This window comes from Semicossyphus pulcher, unplaced genomic scaffold (genome assembly GCF_022749685.1).
Source record: "Semicossyphus pulcher isolate SPU_LCO1_2020_fin unplaced genomic scaffold, fSemPul1.0.p SCAF_18, whole genome shotgun sequence".
Taxonomy (NCBI): domain Eukaryota; kingdom Metazoa; phylum Chordata; class Actinopteri; order Labriformes; family Labridae; genus Semicossyphus; species Semicossyphus pulcher.
Genome location: NW_027211691.1, coordinates 17,963,839 through 17,982,853, shown reverse-complemented (window position 1 = coordinate 17,982,853; position 19,015 = coordinate 17,963,839). Strand labels below are relative to the sequence as shown.

The 19,015-nt window shown below is 40.2% G+C and overlaps 1 protein-coding gene across 1 annotated transcript in view; it reads right to left on the bottom strand.

Moving 5' to 3' along the window:
* The window catches only part of plxdc2b (plexin domain containing 2b), a 101,315-nt gene that overhangs the window by 33,944 nt on the left and 48,356 nt on the right, over positions 1–19,015 (bottom strand). Inside the window, exons 3-5 of the mRNA XM_069667621.1 lie at positions 17,305–17,451; positions 13,271–13,340; positions 3,873–3,995 (exon numbers count right to left, since the gene is read on the bottom strand). Coding sequence (XP_069523722.1) covers positions 3,873–3,995; positions 13,271–13,340; positions 17,305–17,451 — 340 coding nt within the window. The remainder of the gene's footprint in view (positions 1–3,872; positions 3,996–13,270; positions 13,341–17,304; positions 17,452–19,015) is intronic.

The window sequence follows — 19,015 nt, the reverse complement described above, 5'->3', positions numbered from 1 at the left end:
CTTTAGCACTTTATTTCCTGTTTCAAAAAAGGAGGCTTTTATTTTAAAGGATGCTGAAACGACTTCCGGCTGATCGTAAAAGTGAGAACAAGGTTGTAAAAGTAAACGGTCAAGACGTTAAATGTTTAATATCTTCGCGACCCCCGAAGAGACACAACTTCTTATGCTGTTTTTCTTTTTAATTACTGTTTAGGCTAGATAAAAAAATGTTTTTTTTAAGATGTGTGACCAACTATATGTTAGCAAAGGTGAGTCTATGTATAAATTAATGACTCAAGTGATAACTATGCTTAAAAATCACATGCCATAACTTTGAATCACACTCGACCACAAAGAGTCATCCTTGGGTGTTTCCTTAATTTTGGACACACACTAAATTATCACCAAACTCTCTGAGCCATCAGCACCACCCTCCAGCAGGGCCTCCCATTACTCTTAACACTATTCTGATTTACTGTGGACTTTGGAGAGCCTATTGATGTGAAAGCCATTCCCTCCTCCGAGCCAGTCATTTGGCTGTGCTCCAGGGCAATGAAGGTTTGTTAACACAACTCATCAATTTTAACGTCACAAAGTCAGAGCTCTTCCTTTCAGAGTAGAGATAAGATTGAGCTCCTCTGCTGACAGTTAGGAGAGCACCGGCGTCTTTTACAGGGGGGGTCTTTGTAATCGCATGTGGTGAGTATAGAGGGCCTCTGGCACTCGACATGGATGTTGCATGTATTAAAGGAGGGGTTAGACAAGTTAGGGTCTGACCTACAGTTAAACTTCATATTACATCTTATTCTTTTTGTCACTTTTAAACCCGTATCTTGACCAACACTGACAATATATGGTTTTGTAGTTATTTGGGTAGTTAGTAAGTTCCCATGGAGCAGCTAGCTAAGTGCTATTTGAAAAATTGAGTGCCAGAAAGGGACATATAACAGATTTTGATTACCGTTTAGCTGACAATAGCACTGAAGGGTGTTCCAACTCAAAACATAACACAAAACATAGTGACATTCTGTGAAACTCCCCGACACACCAGGCTAACGTTTATGTTTATGCTGATTAAGAAGCTATTCTGTCTCTCTGCTAATTCCTAATCACAAGTAGATTGTAGTCTTGTTGTGTGCGTATGTGTGGCCTTATGTCTCTCTCCCTTTTTTTAGACACACTTAAGAGGAGCGAGAGAGGGTGGGAGAGTGGCAGGAACATTAAAAGTGTTAACAAGCCCGGTATGCTAACCCGCTAGCTAGCGCTCTCGTCGTCGCATTTATAGTCACGATGGAGGGACTAAAAAGCTTTAAAAAGTGTTTAATTCGACACAGACTTAGTCAACACTTTTTATGTTTTCCAGGAAATGGAACTAATTCTAAAATATCATGAAGGATACTGACAAAAATACTTGACAAACTAGCTAACTAGTAAATAAGGGTTGATGCTGTGTTTGTGTGTCGCATTTAGCTACAGTTAACACGTAATATGCCCAATTACTGTAAATAGGACTCTGCTAGCTGTTTCATAAGAACTGTAAGAGCATCAAATATGAGGCACTGTTCAACACTTTATGTCACTACAGTTTAAAGGGGATAAAATAAGAGGAAGAGAGTTTTGAAGATTGGAATCAATTAAAGGAGTCAGAGTTTAGGAGAAAGCAGTGAATTTTCCGTCCTAATGGCAGAGTGTGCTTTCTCAGTCAGCACAAGTTAAGCCTAATATAAGTCTACTTAAAATGCATTGAGTTCAAGAGGGGAGGCTGGAGCTATCTGGGGCTTTCTGTCTAAAAATACAGAGAGGGTGAGGAGGCGTGGAGGGAGTACACACTGGCCTTGTTTCTAATTCCACTTACAGGCCTAACATGCTGTATAAACTCCACACAAACAAATCAAATCCAGCCCTATTATGCAAGCCCACCCACCGCACTGAGAAGTAACTTTCGTCAAGAGTTTGAGCGTGGTTGAGAGCATTCAATATTTCTTCCAAAAAGTATCTAACAACGCCAAAGTTGTGGAGTAAAGATGTGGAGAGACAAATGCATTCATAGCTTTTCAATATCTGGTGAGAATGTTTTCTGGAAACACCTCCAATTTATCCATCTGTCCTCCATACTTATGTAGTCTTTATTTAGCAGATTCAAATGAACAACTGGCGTGTTTTGGGGAAAATTAAACATCTAACAACAAAGTTTCACACCATATCTGTGAAGTTTTACGCAACTCCCACACTCGTGAACAAACAATACATCTCTGCTGTGCTCGCCTCATCAACCTGCTCACAGTCTGATGGAAGAGATGCACTGACTATCCCACTACATGACATATACAGTACAGTTCTCCTGCTGTATTGGCAGGACATTGACTGATGGACAGTGCGTTGAGGAGCAGGCGGGCCGAGAATCGATCGGCTGCCACTTTTGTGAAAGTCTGATGAGCTCGGCTGCAGAAGGTCACAGTGTTGGTCAGTCACTGTGCTGCAGAGGATTAGACAGCAGTGACTGACATGATGGATAACAACCGGCACAGATAGCAAAGGAAAAGGTATAGAGAGAGAGGAAGGGCATCAATTTAGATTAAAGTGAGTAAGTAGGATTTGGGGGATCTTTAAGGGGTCATTTGTGCTGAGTATTATCGATAAAATCACAGTTAATACCATATATTTTCTGTAAAATCAATTGAAAGTTGCTGACAGGATAAACCAAATAAAAACAAATGTTTGTTTTTGAGCATTTCCAGCTATTTAATTATGTGCCAAATCAATGTACTTCATAAGATGGAATTAAAAAAGGAAATCATATAAAAGTTCAATATAGCTTCATTTAGTGCGAGTAAGGTGAACTCAGGGGAATGAGGTCATTTAGAGTGTCATATAAATAGTTAATGACACAGACTTACTATTCAGTGAATGAATGTCTGAGGATGGCTCAAAGAGCTTTAATAAAAAATTATGAGATAAATTTCAAGATAATATTTCAAAATTACCATTTTGTGTTAATTTGACGGCTGGATGATGTTGATATGACATGTGTTTTCCTTTCACTTCACTTTGAGATGTGTAAATGGAATTAACTAAGTGTTTGACAGTTTCTTTTGCATTATGCTTTTCTACAGAAGCCCTTAGCAGACATGCATCCATATATTATATTTATTATTTTCTCCCGAGATAACTAGAAAAACAAGTTGAGATCTTGAGAAAACAACCTGAAATAACGGAGTAGATAAAATGTATGGATGCATGTCCGCTAAGGGCTTCCGTACTTTGCATTGTTTGTAAATATTCCTTGTTTTCTGTCTGTCTGCTTGTTGGTATGTTCATTTGTCTTTTTTACATGTTCTGTTTTTGACCATTAACAGCTAATTAACAAATTGATTAACAAATCAAAGTTCTTATGACATTCATGCTAACTTTGACAAATATACAATATTGCTGCAAATCAGATAGTAGCTGAAATTTCATGAATGTTCACAACTCACTCCTATATTTTAATGCAATATGTTAAAGTTTTGTCTTCTTTAAATACAGTGTACTATAGTAGTCTCCAGAATGGGCTAATGTGTTGTGTGAAGCTTTAGCTCTGTCTGTGCTTGGTTATTGTTGTGGTTAATGAGCTTCTAACTACCATAATAAATGCTTTGCTACTGTAACAATACAAAGTGAGTCATTTGTTGACCTCACAACGATATTGCCAGCTTTGCTAGCTTGAATGTTTTCATGAGTGCAAAAGCTTTAATCACTGTGGTAAAGTTAGCTAACTGATAGTTAGCTTAAGTTTGATTCAAGACTTAATTCCATTTTGTTGTTACCAAATTAAGTGGCTAGTTAGAGCCCAAAGTGCCAGTTTGCAAGCAACGCATTTAGGGAGAAACATATGAGAAGTAAACCGCTTCTACCGTTGTCAAAGTAGATGACAGTGGAGTTTCTGGAGACACTGGGGTCAAAGTTCGCCATAAGAGGAGCGATGTACTGTGTAGCTGTTAGCATCCGGTGGACCACGTCACCTGTGTAGATGAACCCTAAGAAAGAAAAAGACACAACAAATATCCATTAGTTCTTTGCAAATTCAAATTTAAATGAAAATAAAACGCTTACACTGCTTTGTAAGAGTTTTTACCAAAGCAGATTACACTAAGCTGCTTTAATAAAGTGTTTCAAGGTGGATTTAGCCTTTAGCAATGCAGAAAAAGCAAACATCAATCTTCTCTCCCTTCACTCCTACCTTTCCTCCTTCTATAAAGCTGTTATCAGATACAGTATCTTTCATGAAGACAAGCTGGCCCTCCAGTCCAAAGTTAAAAGCACCCAATTACCCACAAACATCGCTTCCCCCTCTGTCTCTGAACACATGCTAAAGGCTGCTTAAGCTAGCAATAGCTATTTAGTAACGCTAGTATCTTTTATCAAAAACAGATGGGCAAATCTTAGGGACTTTAGAGGAAGATTTGCTGAGTGAGTAGTTATTTATTCCTTACTATACTGCCTCTTTTACGCTCCTGGTGTACTGTTTTTCATCCTCCTGTGTGTTTTTATTCCACATCATCAATCACAGGCGCTAACGAAGACACCATGACAACAAAAAGGGATTATGTTAACTTTCACAATTTATTCTTCCCTTCAACGAGGCACAAATAGATCCCTCTACAGAGAGGGACGTGCTCAGTCAACACAAACTAGAGCTGCATCATTTAGCAGCCTGTAAACATGATTATTAATGGACACCAGAAAAGGGGGGAAACGCCCACTATTCATCACGAGGGAACAGTCTTTGCATAAGAAATAAAGCACTAATGACAACAGAGTCAAACATGGTCTTAATTTCCCTACTGACAGCAACTTTTAGCGAAGTCAGCTGCTACTTTAAGATTTATTCAGGGCAAATGCTTCTGTTTTTCTCTCTGGCTTTGCTTGAAATGCCAAAAATATCCATAACAAACCTTAAGCTGTACCCTTAACATCCCGTTTTCCTCAGAACAAAGGGAAAACGTGGCATTCGGGTGAGACAATAACATGTATCCAGTATAATTTGTTTTTGTAGAACAGATGGAGGAATTAATAACACCGGCTGGGACAGTATCTTCAAAAAGACATGTTTTTAAAGTAAATTACTCTCATTTTAAAATTGTTCTTGCACTAGGAAAGAGGGCATCTATTTTTTCCCTCATGTTGCTACTTTTGTCTTGATAAAAGCAGGATGTTTGCGACAGATAAAGGATTCAGAAACCACTAAAAATGTTTGTTTCACAACAGAAAACCAAATATAAGGTAGTTCTGTTTTATCATGTGTGTATTGTTTATGAAAATTATGAGAAATACACTTATATCTAACAGAGTTAGGTGAGAAGAAGACGCTCTTATGTCTCTACACTAAATATGAAGCTAATTCTAGCAGCTACTTAGCAGCTAGCCTGCCTCTGTCAAAATATAATTTTAGTACCTCCAAAACTCACGATATTTACCGAGACTTAAATTCGAAGACTGATTCAATGTCATGTCTGTACGCTTAACATGAAGCTACTGCTAACAGCCAGTTAGCTTAGCTGAGCAAAAAGTCTAGAAACAGGGGTAAACCGCTAGCCTGCCTCTGTCAAAATACAACTAAATACCTCTAAAACTCAAATGTATAATTGTAATTTACTGAGTTAAACAAGAAGACGGATTTCACTCTCATTTCAGACGCTAACTTTGAAGCTACTGCTGGCAGCCAGTTAGCTTAGCTAAGCATAAAGGCTAGAATCAGGGGAAACTGCTAGCATACCGTTGTGGCTCTTAAACTTGCTAATTAACAAATTATATTGCTTCTTCATCACAGAAAAGCACCAGGGGGAAAAATTGCATCCACGAAGAAAAGGTCAGACATATTAAACCACATAAAACAATGAACAGGTTGTTTTAAAACCTTTTCTTTTTCAAGGTTTATCAACAATAACATGTTATTTAAGAGTTTAAGAGGTGTTGGTTGACATATTTTGTTAACTTTGCCAGGTTTTCCCTGTTTCTCCCATGTCTTTGTGCTAAGCTAAGCTAATGGCTGACGGCTGCAGCTTCATATATACTCAACAGAAATGAGAGTGAAACTAAAGCCTTCTTAGCCCTCAGCAAGGAAGTGAATACATGTTTATTTGCCAAAATATAAAACATTTCCATTAAATTAATTTTGGACATGGTCAATGGATAATTTTTTGGTATTTGGATGGACATGTCTTTTATTATGTTCTGAATATTCCTACAAAACATCAACATTCACTCTCTGACAGTATGAAAGGATCCCTTTGTGCTTTTCCTGAAGTTCAACAGAATTACAGTTTATGAAGTATCTGCCTGAGGCATTCAGGGGAAATAACACTGCTTAGAAAGAAAGAGAAATTTTGGGAAAAGTCTCATTGAAGCCAGGCCCATAAACCCTCATTTCTTGACACCATATGTCTTCTCATTCAGTAGGCGGGCTATAAAAACACATCTATCACTTTGGGAAGCAGGAGCAGAGAACATCACGGGGGGAATCAATCTTTCCCTAAAGACCTCCCAGCTCAGAATTACCTCTACATAGAGCCCTGTCAGCACACACAAAGTGAGAGGAGAAGGGAGGGAGAGGGGGGGTGAAGATGTGACTTTATTTAGTGCTGTGAAGTCCTGACTGGGGAGAAATGCACCTGGAGAGAATACGGTAAAAGATATGCTCCGTTATGGCTCAATGAAAGGTTTTTCCATGGATTCCCATCAAAATTGACAAAATAAAGGTAATATTTACTTCTCCCGTGCTTTATTATATATATAGTTTTTAATTTTAATGTGCTTTAGGCTCAACCAATTGACTAATTAAACAATTAAATCAGCGCCTGATCAGACACAATGCGTTTTAGCAGCTGGGGCAACTTTTTCGTAGTTGTTTTCAATGAGAGGGAAGCTTTTTGCGTGCTGTTTTTGCGTTGCTGAGCGTCTCGTGTTTTTCCGCTCTATGCGCCTCGAGTTGAAAAAAACTTAAACTCAAAGCAGAAAAGCGCCCGACGTCGTTGCCGTTTTTCCCTCATTGTCCAATCAGATGAATGGAGAGGCGGGCCTTCTGTCAGTTTACAAAATATCGGTTAGGTTAATGACAGCTAATGATTTGGTGGTTGCCTTAACAACAGAAAAAAAAGGCTGCAAGCTGCTCTTTTTTTTAACCGTAGGCTTCAACAAAAAAGGCAGTGCGGTGCGGCTCACGTTTTACAGCCTTTGTTCTGTCTGATCAGAGCCTTACACTTCAAAGCTGCTTATTTAGGGCTTTAACTCAAAATAACTTTCATTATCAGTTTATGGTTAACTATTTTTTTGTATAAATCAATTAATTTGTCAGCCTTCTAATTGCCTTTTATCAGACCAACAGTGTAATACCAAAATATATTAAATGGCAATTACATAAACCAGAGACAACCAGTAAGCGTTCAGATTTTAAAATACATTCTTTGATTTTGTCTGATAAATGACAAAACAATATATACATTTTAAAAATTGATGTGTAAGTCCAATCAAATAATTGAATGTCTCCAAGTTGTGTGTTTTAAATAAATAAATCTTAAAGGAATCTTTGAGAAATATGTTTATCCTACTCTGAAATCCGCATGCTAAACATGGAGCTAGCAGCTAGCTAGCGTAACTTATGACAGAGCTAGAAACAGCTGGCCTGCCTCTATTCAAAAGGTAACAAAATCCACCTACAACAACTTTTAAAGTTATTTACTTAACAATTACTGGATATCTCAGTCTTTTACCAGGGATGATTAGGGGTGGTCATGTGCTGGATTACTTCATGGTTGCAAACGGTAACTTCGGTAACAGTAACTAAAGTGGTTATGGGTTTAATCGTTCAGCATATCATAATGTGCATGTGTTTATACGTGATAGTCGGGGTGCTGGTAAGCAGATTTTTGTAACCTTCAGATGGAGCCATGCTCACTGGTTGTAGTCTTTATGCTAAGCTAAGCTAATTTGCTGCTAGGTTAGCTTAAATTTTACTGTAAAGACATTAGACTTGTACCAAACTTTTCAGCTTAAAGTGTCAAGAAAGTGAATAACTTTATGTCCAAAAATGTTGCACTTTTGCTAACACTGTGTTGTGATTTCTTAAAATGTTTTTGTTACAATATATATATAAAATAAACATAGGCTATCTGGGAGCTGTAGAATGGTTTCCAGATCAGCCTTGCAGATCAGAACATCCACCCGATGTTATGTCACAGTGTATGAATGTAAAGAGATGGAAAATAAAGAGGCAGAGTTGTTTAGTCTACCTGCCTTTACGGAGGTAAACATAAACACAATGCTGCAGTTAATCTGATGCCTCTTAATCAGCCACTATACATTCCATCTCATCTCATATTTACCCAACATTCAACTCAACCATCTTATCCCTCTTTCTTTGTTTTGTTCCTGATATCTCCTTTCACTTTCAACCTTTCAACCAACCAAGTCTGGACACACACGTAGGGAAAGCACAATACGACTTATTTGACAGTCTTTAGAAAATCAGACAGTCTCTCAATACAGTAAAGAGGGGAGGGCTCCGGGGCGCTCAATAGAGAGGCAGTTCATTCAATATGGCCGTCACTTACAGCAGAGGGGGGTGGACAGAGGAGGGAACAGCAGGTATACAATGAGAAAGTAGAAGGAAGGTGACGTGTAATAAAGGAGCAGTTGGAGGAAGTCATGTTTATATGTGTGTGTGTGTGTGTGTGTGTGTGTGTCCAAGAACAACATGAGCAGGAATTAGCAGTCCCTCTCAGACTAAAGCTCCACTTTATTGGACACTGTGTTTAGACAAGATCTCCGTTCTGTCGTACTCAGCTGGGTTTATTTTACAGGATTCTTTCTGTTTATCGCAGCTGTTCTGAGCCAGAACAGCATCAAACACACATTTATTCATTCTTCTTAAAAAAAAGGAACAAGGTTTTTATCCAAATTAAATGTCTGTCTACTTTAAATCTTCTTTTTTCATTGCTGATTGATAAAAAACAAAACCTGAGCCAGCCTATAACTGGTCCATTATGTCCTACACAGCAAAAATCCTTTGGCCAAAATGTTAATAACATTTCTAAACTTTGGAAAACTTAAAATTGGCAGTAAACGCCACCATGACTAAACAAAAGAGTCAAACTTCATCAGCCAAAAAATCTTAAAGGAGCAGTTCGCGCCTGGAAAAAGCCACTGTCAGTAAAAGCTGGTGTTCTTTTTGCCATCAGTAGAAGCAATAATTGAAATTGACGCCATAGCTGTGGAGAAAGTTGTACAAACAGCTTGTGGTTTCGCCCATTCTACATTCCTACAACACCCAGCGTGCATTGCGCCCCTCTGGAATGACCCAGCGAGAGACGCTGGAGTGAAATACCAGCCAAAGACATTGATCGCTACAGAATCCGAAGTACTGCTAGAATATATGGATCCTCTAAAAAATCTTCGGGTCTGCAGTCTAAATTTCAAACCAAGACATGACATCGGAGGCGGGCGTCCTAGATTGAGGAAGTGTAGTTTAACGAGCTCCCTGGCCTCCGCCAGTCTGGTGGAGGTTTTCCAGAGCCCACTGAAGAAGCGGATAACATCCTCCAAAGGTACAGAGGGATCTGGCCCTTTAAAAGACCAATTTAATAAACAGTTGGACTGACACATGGTATCTTGGTCTGAAGATGTTTCCACCGATACAATAATAACTACAATAACATGACTTGATAAATATGTTGATGGTTTTCTGAGTCTGTATTCTGGCTGTAAAATGTGACAGAAGGACTAGTAAACAACAGAGTGTGTAAAGGACTGATCATAAATCATCACTGACTAACACATACTGTCAAAACAGACTCACCTGCAATATGCCGACCACCTCTGCTGATCCTCACTGTATAAATATTGCTTCTCTTTGTTGTCATAATCCTTTTATTTTTAAGACCTTTCAGGCATACATTAACGTCTTCTGCCTCTTTTTTCAGGGATGAAAGATGCTGTAATCTATTGAAGTGACTTTATATTGTTTGTGTGGGTTTATAAACTAAAGTGTGTTAGGGTAGCAGAAAGCATCAGTAATGATTTTATTAAGATTTATCGGTGTGATCGACAAATTGATCTTCTTGAATATAGAATATCAGAAAAAGTGAAAAGATATTAAACAGATAAAATCCTCACATTCATAAAACATTTGAGAGTTAAAGGGTGATGTTAACCTTAAAACTAACAAAATCTTAGCAAGTCATTCTTTTTTTTTAGCTTGTTTTTTGTGTCATAAACAGGGGGAGAGAGAGTGGGGATGGCACGCGGCAAAGGGCCGAGGATGGGAGCTGAACCCGGGGCCGCTTCATCGAGGACTATAACCTCCACATACGGGACGCGTGATTCAACCGCTGAGCCAAACCGCCGCCCCAAGCAAGTCATTCGTGGTCATATTTAGCGTTTAAACCTTTATTATCTTAAAAGAGATTGTTTCTTCGTGTAAAAAACGACTTGTATGAAGAGTTCTCTGAAAGTTTTTTGTACAATCTGGGCCTCATTAAACTTGTTTTAAAGTATTTACACTGAGTTCTTGATTGGTATTGGAAACTCAAAATAATCATATCATTTTGGCGTTAAACCTTTATAGACTCAATAACAGACAGAAATACATCTTCTGTCAAAGGTTTTCTTTGTGTAATTAGTAATTTACTGCATGCACCATCAATAAAAGTGGACTTAGACCTCATTAACTAGGCTGTGTGCCAACATTGTTAATGTGTTTGAGGACTGGCAGCTGTGATGTTTAAAAGAACAAATGTAAATGCAGCTGTAGCTGAAATAATCTTTCCCCGCAGAGTTTCAGCACAGATTTAAAACATACATATTTGCTCAAGATGTGACAGTAAGTTGCTGACAACAATAAATGAGGGGACGAAAGGGTGGTACATTTGGGACGGGGGCGAGATGACTGATAGACCCTGAAATGGAAGAATATGAGGGTGGTGTCTCGGCGGCAAAGCCCCTGAGGCCTGCGAGGCTCAGATAGCCGCCTCCTCCTCCTCCACCTCCTCAGTCTCATCCCTCCATCTCTGTCTGTATGCAAATTCCTGTTATCTCCTCTGCGCTCCTCCATTCCTCCACACCATCATCCAAGAAAGCCAACTCCACTCTGTGCCAGTGACGGAGGCTCAAGTGGGAAAACGAGACGGCGATGAAAATGATGATAAGAGACACATTTCTGTATTATTCCAGCGGCAAGTAAACGCAGCATCTCTGGAATAGTTGGGTAAGAGCGGGGCTTTAGTCTTTGATGTGATAATAGCTGGTTGGGGTGTTGTGGTTTCACCGTCAAGACTCAAGTGGAAAATTGCTTTGCACACTCCGGCAAACACGTCTGCTGTGTCACGTGTGCAACCCACACACACACACACACTTCCTTATCCATGTCTATCAGGGTGTCGAGGCCACTTGGCACACACGCTCCTGTTTCCACTCCAAACCCATCGGTCTGGTTTCTCTTCCAGTTAAGTCTGCCGAGGCGTTGGTGGTGCTGACTGTTGGGAGTGGTTTGTTTTTTTATCCCCCGGCGCAGCAGACTCTCCCGCGGAGGTGAGAGCCGTGAATGTTCTTGTATCAGGCGGACCGCTCGGCTGGCAGCGTGCTGGTGGTGTGTCTCTGTACTGTGGTTTGTGCAAGACGAGACTTTTCAAACCCCGAATCTTCTGCTGCAATTTCCCAGAGACAACGTCAAAGGAAATGACTCATGGTTTTCTTTTCTGTATTGTCTTTGTGCAGTAGCCATGAAACAGCCCAACACTTTCTCACTGCTTACTCATCAAACATGGCGGCTTGGTCCGAAACTAAGCATCAAAATATGACGATCTAGGTACCACTAGTGTCCTTTTGACACATACAGGGCTCTGAGTTAAGTTAGGCCATAATAAAATGTCAAGTCCAGTTAGTCTTTCAAAATAAAAGAATCAAGTTAAGCTATGAGAAATATCTATATATCTATGTCTGATTATCCTTCAAAATAAAGCATTCAAGTAGGCAATAATAGATATTAACCATCCAATTAGTTTTTCAAAATAAAGCAGTCAAGTTTCTTATAATAAATATGAATAGGCCGGTTAATCTTTCAAAATAAAAGAATCAAGTAAGGTACAAGAAATACGCAATGTCCGGTTAGCCTTCAAAATAAAGCAGTCAAGTTACTGATGATAAATATGAATAGGCCAATTAGAGTTTCAAAATAAAGCAGTCAATTTAGCCATAATAAATATGCAATCTGGTCAGTGTTGCAAAATAGAGCAGTCAAATAAGTGATAAAAAAAAACATGCGATGTCCATTTAGTTGTTTAAATGAAAAAGAACAAGTAAGAGCTAATAAATATAAAACATCTGCTAAGTCTTTCAGAAATAAAGCATTCAAGTTGATGATAATAAGTCACGTCTGGTTGTTGTTTCAAAACAAAGGACTCAAAATAGCGTTAAAAAATGTGCAACGTTCAGTTAAGTTCAGTCAAAATAAAGTATGCTAACAAACACATTTTTAACTTATCGAAAATGATCAAATGCTTTACACTGGTTTGTTTTAGGCACCAAAATTACTTTGTTTAGTTGAGTAGAAGATCATTGTTTGGGTTTAAATCAGTACAAATGTTCAGAAGCAAGTTACGCTGTCCGCGAATGTTACACACTGAACGCACTATTTGGACGTAATTAACCCATGTACGTTACGTACCTAATTTGTTATGTAACTTAAAAGAAATCCACGGCGCATCAGTAGCTCAGTGGTTAAATCGCACGCCTCATACATAGAGTCCTCACTGCATCAGCACCAGGTGGGATGTTATCCTCACTCTCTTTCCTCATAATCTCTGTAACTCTTCACTGAAAAAGCAAAAGTCACCTCCTTAAAGCATTCAACCTTTGGGAATCAAACCACCACCCCATGTGAACTTTCATGCTCTCCATACAGCATCACCGGTCTGCAACACCACATCGAAACAATAAGCTGAGGACATAATTCAGAACGGATGCCAGAGGGGTCCTTTAAGGGTCATACTTTGACGTTTTGGGCCAGCAGTCAAGGTGCTGTTTTTGATGACTTGGGACTGAGCATGGCCTGGAAATTCACAGGTACACAAAGAGGCAGAAACACATGCAGACGCACACTTTTTCTGGGCTTCTGTACTCCAGACTAAAAATCTAACCACATTCCCTCCTAAACCCAGCAGCAATAAAACATGTCTGTGTACAGTCTAATCTGCCAAGCACATACAGTGTGTCCAATAACAACAGTAATAACTACTATTGAGGAAACAGTGTTACTTACCACCAGTCGCCACAGTGATTTCACGCAAGAAATGTCCATAAAAAGGGAAGTCGAAGGACAGATTCACTCTCTGTGAGGGGAAAAACAGACAGATACAGACAGGGTCAGAAAGATAGAGGCAAGAAGAGGATCAGAGACGAGACTGTTCTCATGTAAAAAACAACAAGAGGATTTAGATCAAAAGAACAATGTGGAAGGAAGATACAGACGTGCCCAGAGGTGCTAAATCGACCCTGTTTGAGAGGCAAACACTTGGAGGAGAAATCCAAAACATAAAGATTGAAAGAGGAATGTAAATGTGGTAAAATACAGCATATGACCTTTGTTACATATTAGTACAAGGAGAGAGAAAAATCACATCCTCTCCAAAAGAACATCTAAAAATCCAGAAATATTGATGCTTCCTGAAACTATTTAACACTAAAGAATGAAATGTTGAGTATTTCTAGCTTCAGTCATGCTAGCTGTATGATAGCATAGATGCTAATGCTGTAAAACTTCAGATATGTTCATCTAATGCCATCATCAGGTCAATATCCAATTGTCCAGTAGAACATAAGCTAATGATTTTTCCCATCAGCCTCAGTTTGTTCTTTAATTTTAGCGCTAATTAGCAAATGTTAGTTTGCTAACAGGCTAACACTAATGGTTACCTGATATCAGAAAACTTGGTAGACTTTATTTTTATCTTTAGTCTCACATTGCTTCAACTTTCATGTCTGGCAATATTGAGATGACATATGTTTCTATAGTGATCACCATTGTTGTATGAACTCCTCCTTGGTGTTAGCTCGTGGCGCTGGCTAGCTACTTGCTTTTTCCCCTCGCGGTGCTCAGTAGATTGAATACTTCTTAACTGGAAAAACAGCTGTATGAGAAGTTAAAGGTCGGAACCATGGCGACTACAAGGGTGAACCTGGTTAGCATAGCTTTACATCGGAATGTAGGTAGCCTATTGTCCTTTTAAGCATGCTAGCACACTGATGTTAGCATTTAGCCTCATAGAGATGGTAGCCTGGCTGCTGACTCCTAACCGGCCAAGTTCTAGTCACATGGTCAAATTGCTTTGGAGATACCGATCCCTTTACAACTTTCGAGCGTCAGAAAGTAGGAAGGCTAAAATTTCTGCAACTTTCAAAAATCGAACATCACACCCAGTTTTATTTGAAACTGTGTGTAAACTTCTGTCTCAAGCTCTCTCTTTCTATTTTTGACACATTTATGTCTGTTTGATCTGTTGATTTATTTCATGCCACAAGTGCAAATACCTTCCATGAGAGACTGTCTGAAAATATATGCCATTATCCTCATATTATAATACTACTGACTGGTTTTTCCCTCTGGCTTCTCGCAAAGTGGTTGGAACAACTATAAACGCATTTGATTTACGATGTGGCCAAACAAAGTGGTGCTTTTTGAATAAGCGTAACTAAATTATATCAAATAAGTCAAACTTATGAGCTATGAACATTTTTTGACTTATCTTTAATCATTTTGGCTACAAAAGTCAAAAACTTTGACTCAGTATCAAACAGCTTCCTTTGTGTTCTATATTTTTCCTGGCACAAATGGGCTTCTAAACAATTTACGAACATGCTGACAGGAATTATCACATACTAACAGTAATATGAAGAAGAAGAAACAATAACATTACAAAACCATGTTTTATGCGTTCATTATTTTTCCCCTGAACTGCAAATGCTACAGTGCTATCACACTGCTGCCAGAAAGCGCTACGGAGAAAGGCCGTCCACAGTAAACAGCAGCTATTATACGTGATCCTCGCTGATGCCGGGGGAGTAATCCTGCGGCCAACCACCCTGAATCTAACAGACGATCCAGAGCTTAACTTTTCTACACTCTTGTGATGGAGTTGAACTCTGCGGCTGTGTTTTTGTTTTTACGACCTTATTGGCCAAAGCTCCGGTGGGCAGCCGCGCCAGGAGGGAAACTTTCCTCCAGTCGAGCTCCAGCTCTCAGAGTTTAATGCCGTTTCTCCGGGATTGTAACTGCCATCATAATAAACTCTATTTGTTTAAGTCTGCTGACGCGGTGGATGAGTTTCAGAACAGATGGTTTTCAATTTTTCTTGCTCTGCAGTCTCACAAGGAAAGGCCAGATTTCCATATCTCCTTTTGTCTCTGCTTTGATTGGCTGGCCACCAAATTCACTTATTGATTATTTCAGAGCGAGACCTCCCTCTTTTACATCTGAAAGGAAACGCCTGGCCTCTCAGACATGCTGCTCTGTGGCTAAAAAGAATAGCTCTCCGCAGATTGTACGCTTCAATCCATCATTACATGACTGAAGGTAGAGCAGCAGAATGCACAATGTGGGACTCCTTTCTGTCTCCTCGCCGGCTATTGTTCACCCGGGGTGCCTTTTCTTTTCTCCCCTCAGCCTGTGACTGCCCCGCTGCCACGCCGCTCTGTCTCTCTCAGTCAGTCTTTGCTGCCCTGTGTGACTTCATCAGTATGCTCCTCACACGGGTCACCTGCTCCAGCAGAGGTGGAGCTCTGAAACTTCGCTGCAGAGGAGCTTTTAAACTGTTTCAGTGCCTACAGGAACACTGAGCTTACTCTCTGCCAGCGTGGTTTTAATGTTATAGGAAACTGTCACGTTATATCTTTGTGCTAACAACCTAACCAATATAACAGCTGTGGTTTGTAGGTAAATCCATTTCATATTGTCCTGACAAATACGCACATATGCCACAGAAAGTGCACAGAAATACGCCGACGCTGTTATTGGCACTGATTTTTTTCCTTCTGTTCAGCCAACAGCGCATGTTAAACTAACTGGGTTGTACATTAGACAGTCCCTCCAGGATTTCGCAGGGTTTTGCTGCTGTTGTCACAGCCAAAAATGCCTGATTTCCCTGCAGCTTTTATAAAAAGGTTGCACTGCCAGTTGTGATGTTTTGAGGCTTTTTTCCTGTGTGACACATTAACTCATCCACGCCACAGTAAAGCTATCTATTGGCTGAGCGAGCTGTCCGAGTCAAGACGCCAAATAAATTGAAAGAAAGTAAACTAAATTGTCAATTCATACGCGCACGGGAGAATCTACATGTTATACATCACATTAACGCTGTTCTCCCTGTTATTTTGGCTGCTGTACTAGCACAGGGGGATTACCATCTCGCTGTGCAATGACTCTGAGATCAGCAGTGACTCACATTAGTAACAGAGCCTCTGCTTAATCTATAGTGATCACCATTGTTGTATGAACTCCTCCTTGGTGTTAGCTCCAACCGTGGCGCTGGCTAACTAGTTGCTTTTTCCCCTCACAGTGCTCATTAGACTGAATACTTCTTAACTGGAAAAACAGCTGTATGAGAAGTTAAAGGTTGGAACCATGGCGACTAAAAGGGTGAACCTGGTTAGCATAGCTTTACATCAGAATGTAGGTAGCCTATTGTCCTTTTGAGCATGCTAGCACACCGATGTTAGCGTTTAGCCTCATAGAGATGCTAGCCTGGCTGCTGACTCCTAACCTGCCAGTCCTCCTCAGAAGTTCTAGTCACATAGTTGGTGGAAAGTAAGGAGCACAGTCTCTGATTGGTCATCTGACTCAACACAAGGCATCAGGAAGTGGCGAAGTGGAACAGTTTTAAGCACGGACAACATGCATAAGATCTTAACATTACCGATCACACAGTATTTTGAGAATTTTCAAATTGTTTCAGACATTTTTAATGAAAAAAAAACCAAACAGAAAATGTGCGTCTCCTCTGTGAGGATTTCTGTAAGCTGAAGCTTTGGTTTTGGACTGCTGGTCACAGACAGATGAGGTCTTTGAAGGCACCATCATGGACTGTCTTTGATTATTTTCTGAATTTTAAACTCCACGATAAATCTAGAAAATAATCCACCATGAAAGTACATGTTAGTTGCAGCTTAAACCAAAAACCTCACACAGCAGCTGAGCTACAACAACAAACAACAGCTTATTATGAATGAAGGACGACACCGAGCGTCATCTTAAACTCCCAAAGACACCATGGAAATCTCTGGCGCTGTTTGTTGACTCACCGCTGCTTGTCTGTGTGTGTTGGACAGAATCCCGTGGATCTTCACTTTTTCCTTGTCCATCTGGTCGATGTTTACCCACAAGTCTTTGCTCATGGGATCCGACGGGCCGTACGTTTTTGACGTGTAGTAGTCGTGATCTGTGTCCTCCTGCAGACGCAAAATAAAAACATTAGAGGTTGCGTAACACGCTCAAAAATACGACTGTGAGGAGGCAACAAACGTTATTAAGAGGAATGTAACACGGCTTGAAGGAGGGAGGAGATATTGCTGTGTTGCTCTGTGAATTAAGATGATGCGGTCTGTGCTATTATTACACCGTGTGCAGAATATATAAACACATATTTGTGGGGACTTCCTGTGAGCTCAAATCAAATCAAAAGCTGGGATTGCAATTTTAAACCCCTGCACAAACAGAGAGCGTGCACATATAGAAAATCAATAGAGTCATTTTAATTCGGCTGCGGGACAAATAACCTGCGAAATTAGATTATATGAGAATACAATCATTTCCATTATGTGTGCATTCACTCAATGGGTTTTCATTAAGGCGCAATCAGCACAAGAGTTGCTTTTAATGTCGACTAATCCAATTAAAAAACCGAGAAGCCCATTAACTTCTTCCACTCTTACATTAAAAAGCCACCAGACTGCACAGTCAGGATTGCGTTTTTTACAGCAGAAACATTCGTGGACGTTTATAAGCCGCGTGGGAGCGGCCCGTCTGCTTTTATTGTTTCCTGTGCAGAATTAGGAAGAATGCTCGCGTCTTGCTTGTCTCTGGAGATCCCTTACAGCTGCGCTTTTATCTAAAAAACATGTTTAGAGTGAGAGTCAAGGAAGTGTACACTGTGATCTCACTAATAGGGACTCGTGCGGATCTGTGGATTCTTTGATATATGGGTGGTATTATTCCAACTAGCGCGCTTCAGTTGTCAAAAGGCCATGAGACAAACATTAATTAAAGCTCAATCCTTCCCCGTTTTGCTCCGAGGATTCATATTTCCCTCTGAGAGTTATAATCTAATACCTCGACATATTACTCAGCCTGGGATATAAGACAGTTTGATAATATTTCAGGCTTAGCAAAGCCTCGCGGGATTGATAAACATCAGAAATCCAAGGAGTTCAGCCATGTAGGTGGCGTGGCTTTTGATTAATTTGGAGATTCGAACAAACATTGCCAGGAGCCTTTCATCGCAGCTTAAAGTGCAGACAAATCGTGTCAGGCCCTCCAGGCAGGCTGAGTCAGCACTTTACTTTCAGAATAGAAAACAAGGGCGCTTGTAAATGGAGTAGGCACACAAATGTAAGCCTGTAAAGCGCCGTCTTAATCAGCACAAGATGTTTTCTGCTCCTACAGGGAAAGGACGGAGGGAGATAGAGCTCCTCGGAGGTGAGAGGGCCCAGCTGGTGGTTCTTCCCTTCGGGGCGAACGAGGGTGGGGTGCCATCGTCCAGCTGGGTGTAGGTGGACATGAAGCTGTGAGTGTTTTCAGGGTGATAGACCGGAGGAACAGACTCACACACACAAAAATACACAATAAAATAAGAGAGATCTGGTGGGAGAGAGGCGCGGTGTGCCAGAAAGTGAGGTGTGAGACCTGATGTTGATGTGTGAAAATACAAACTTGTGATGGTGTGAAAGTTGCTGCTGCTTCTCAGGCTCTGTTTTACACAGACTTAGCACTGTTGACTCTGAATTTGTTCAGCTA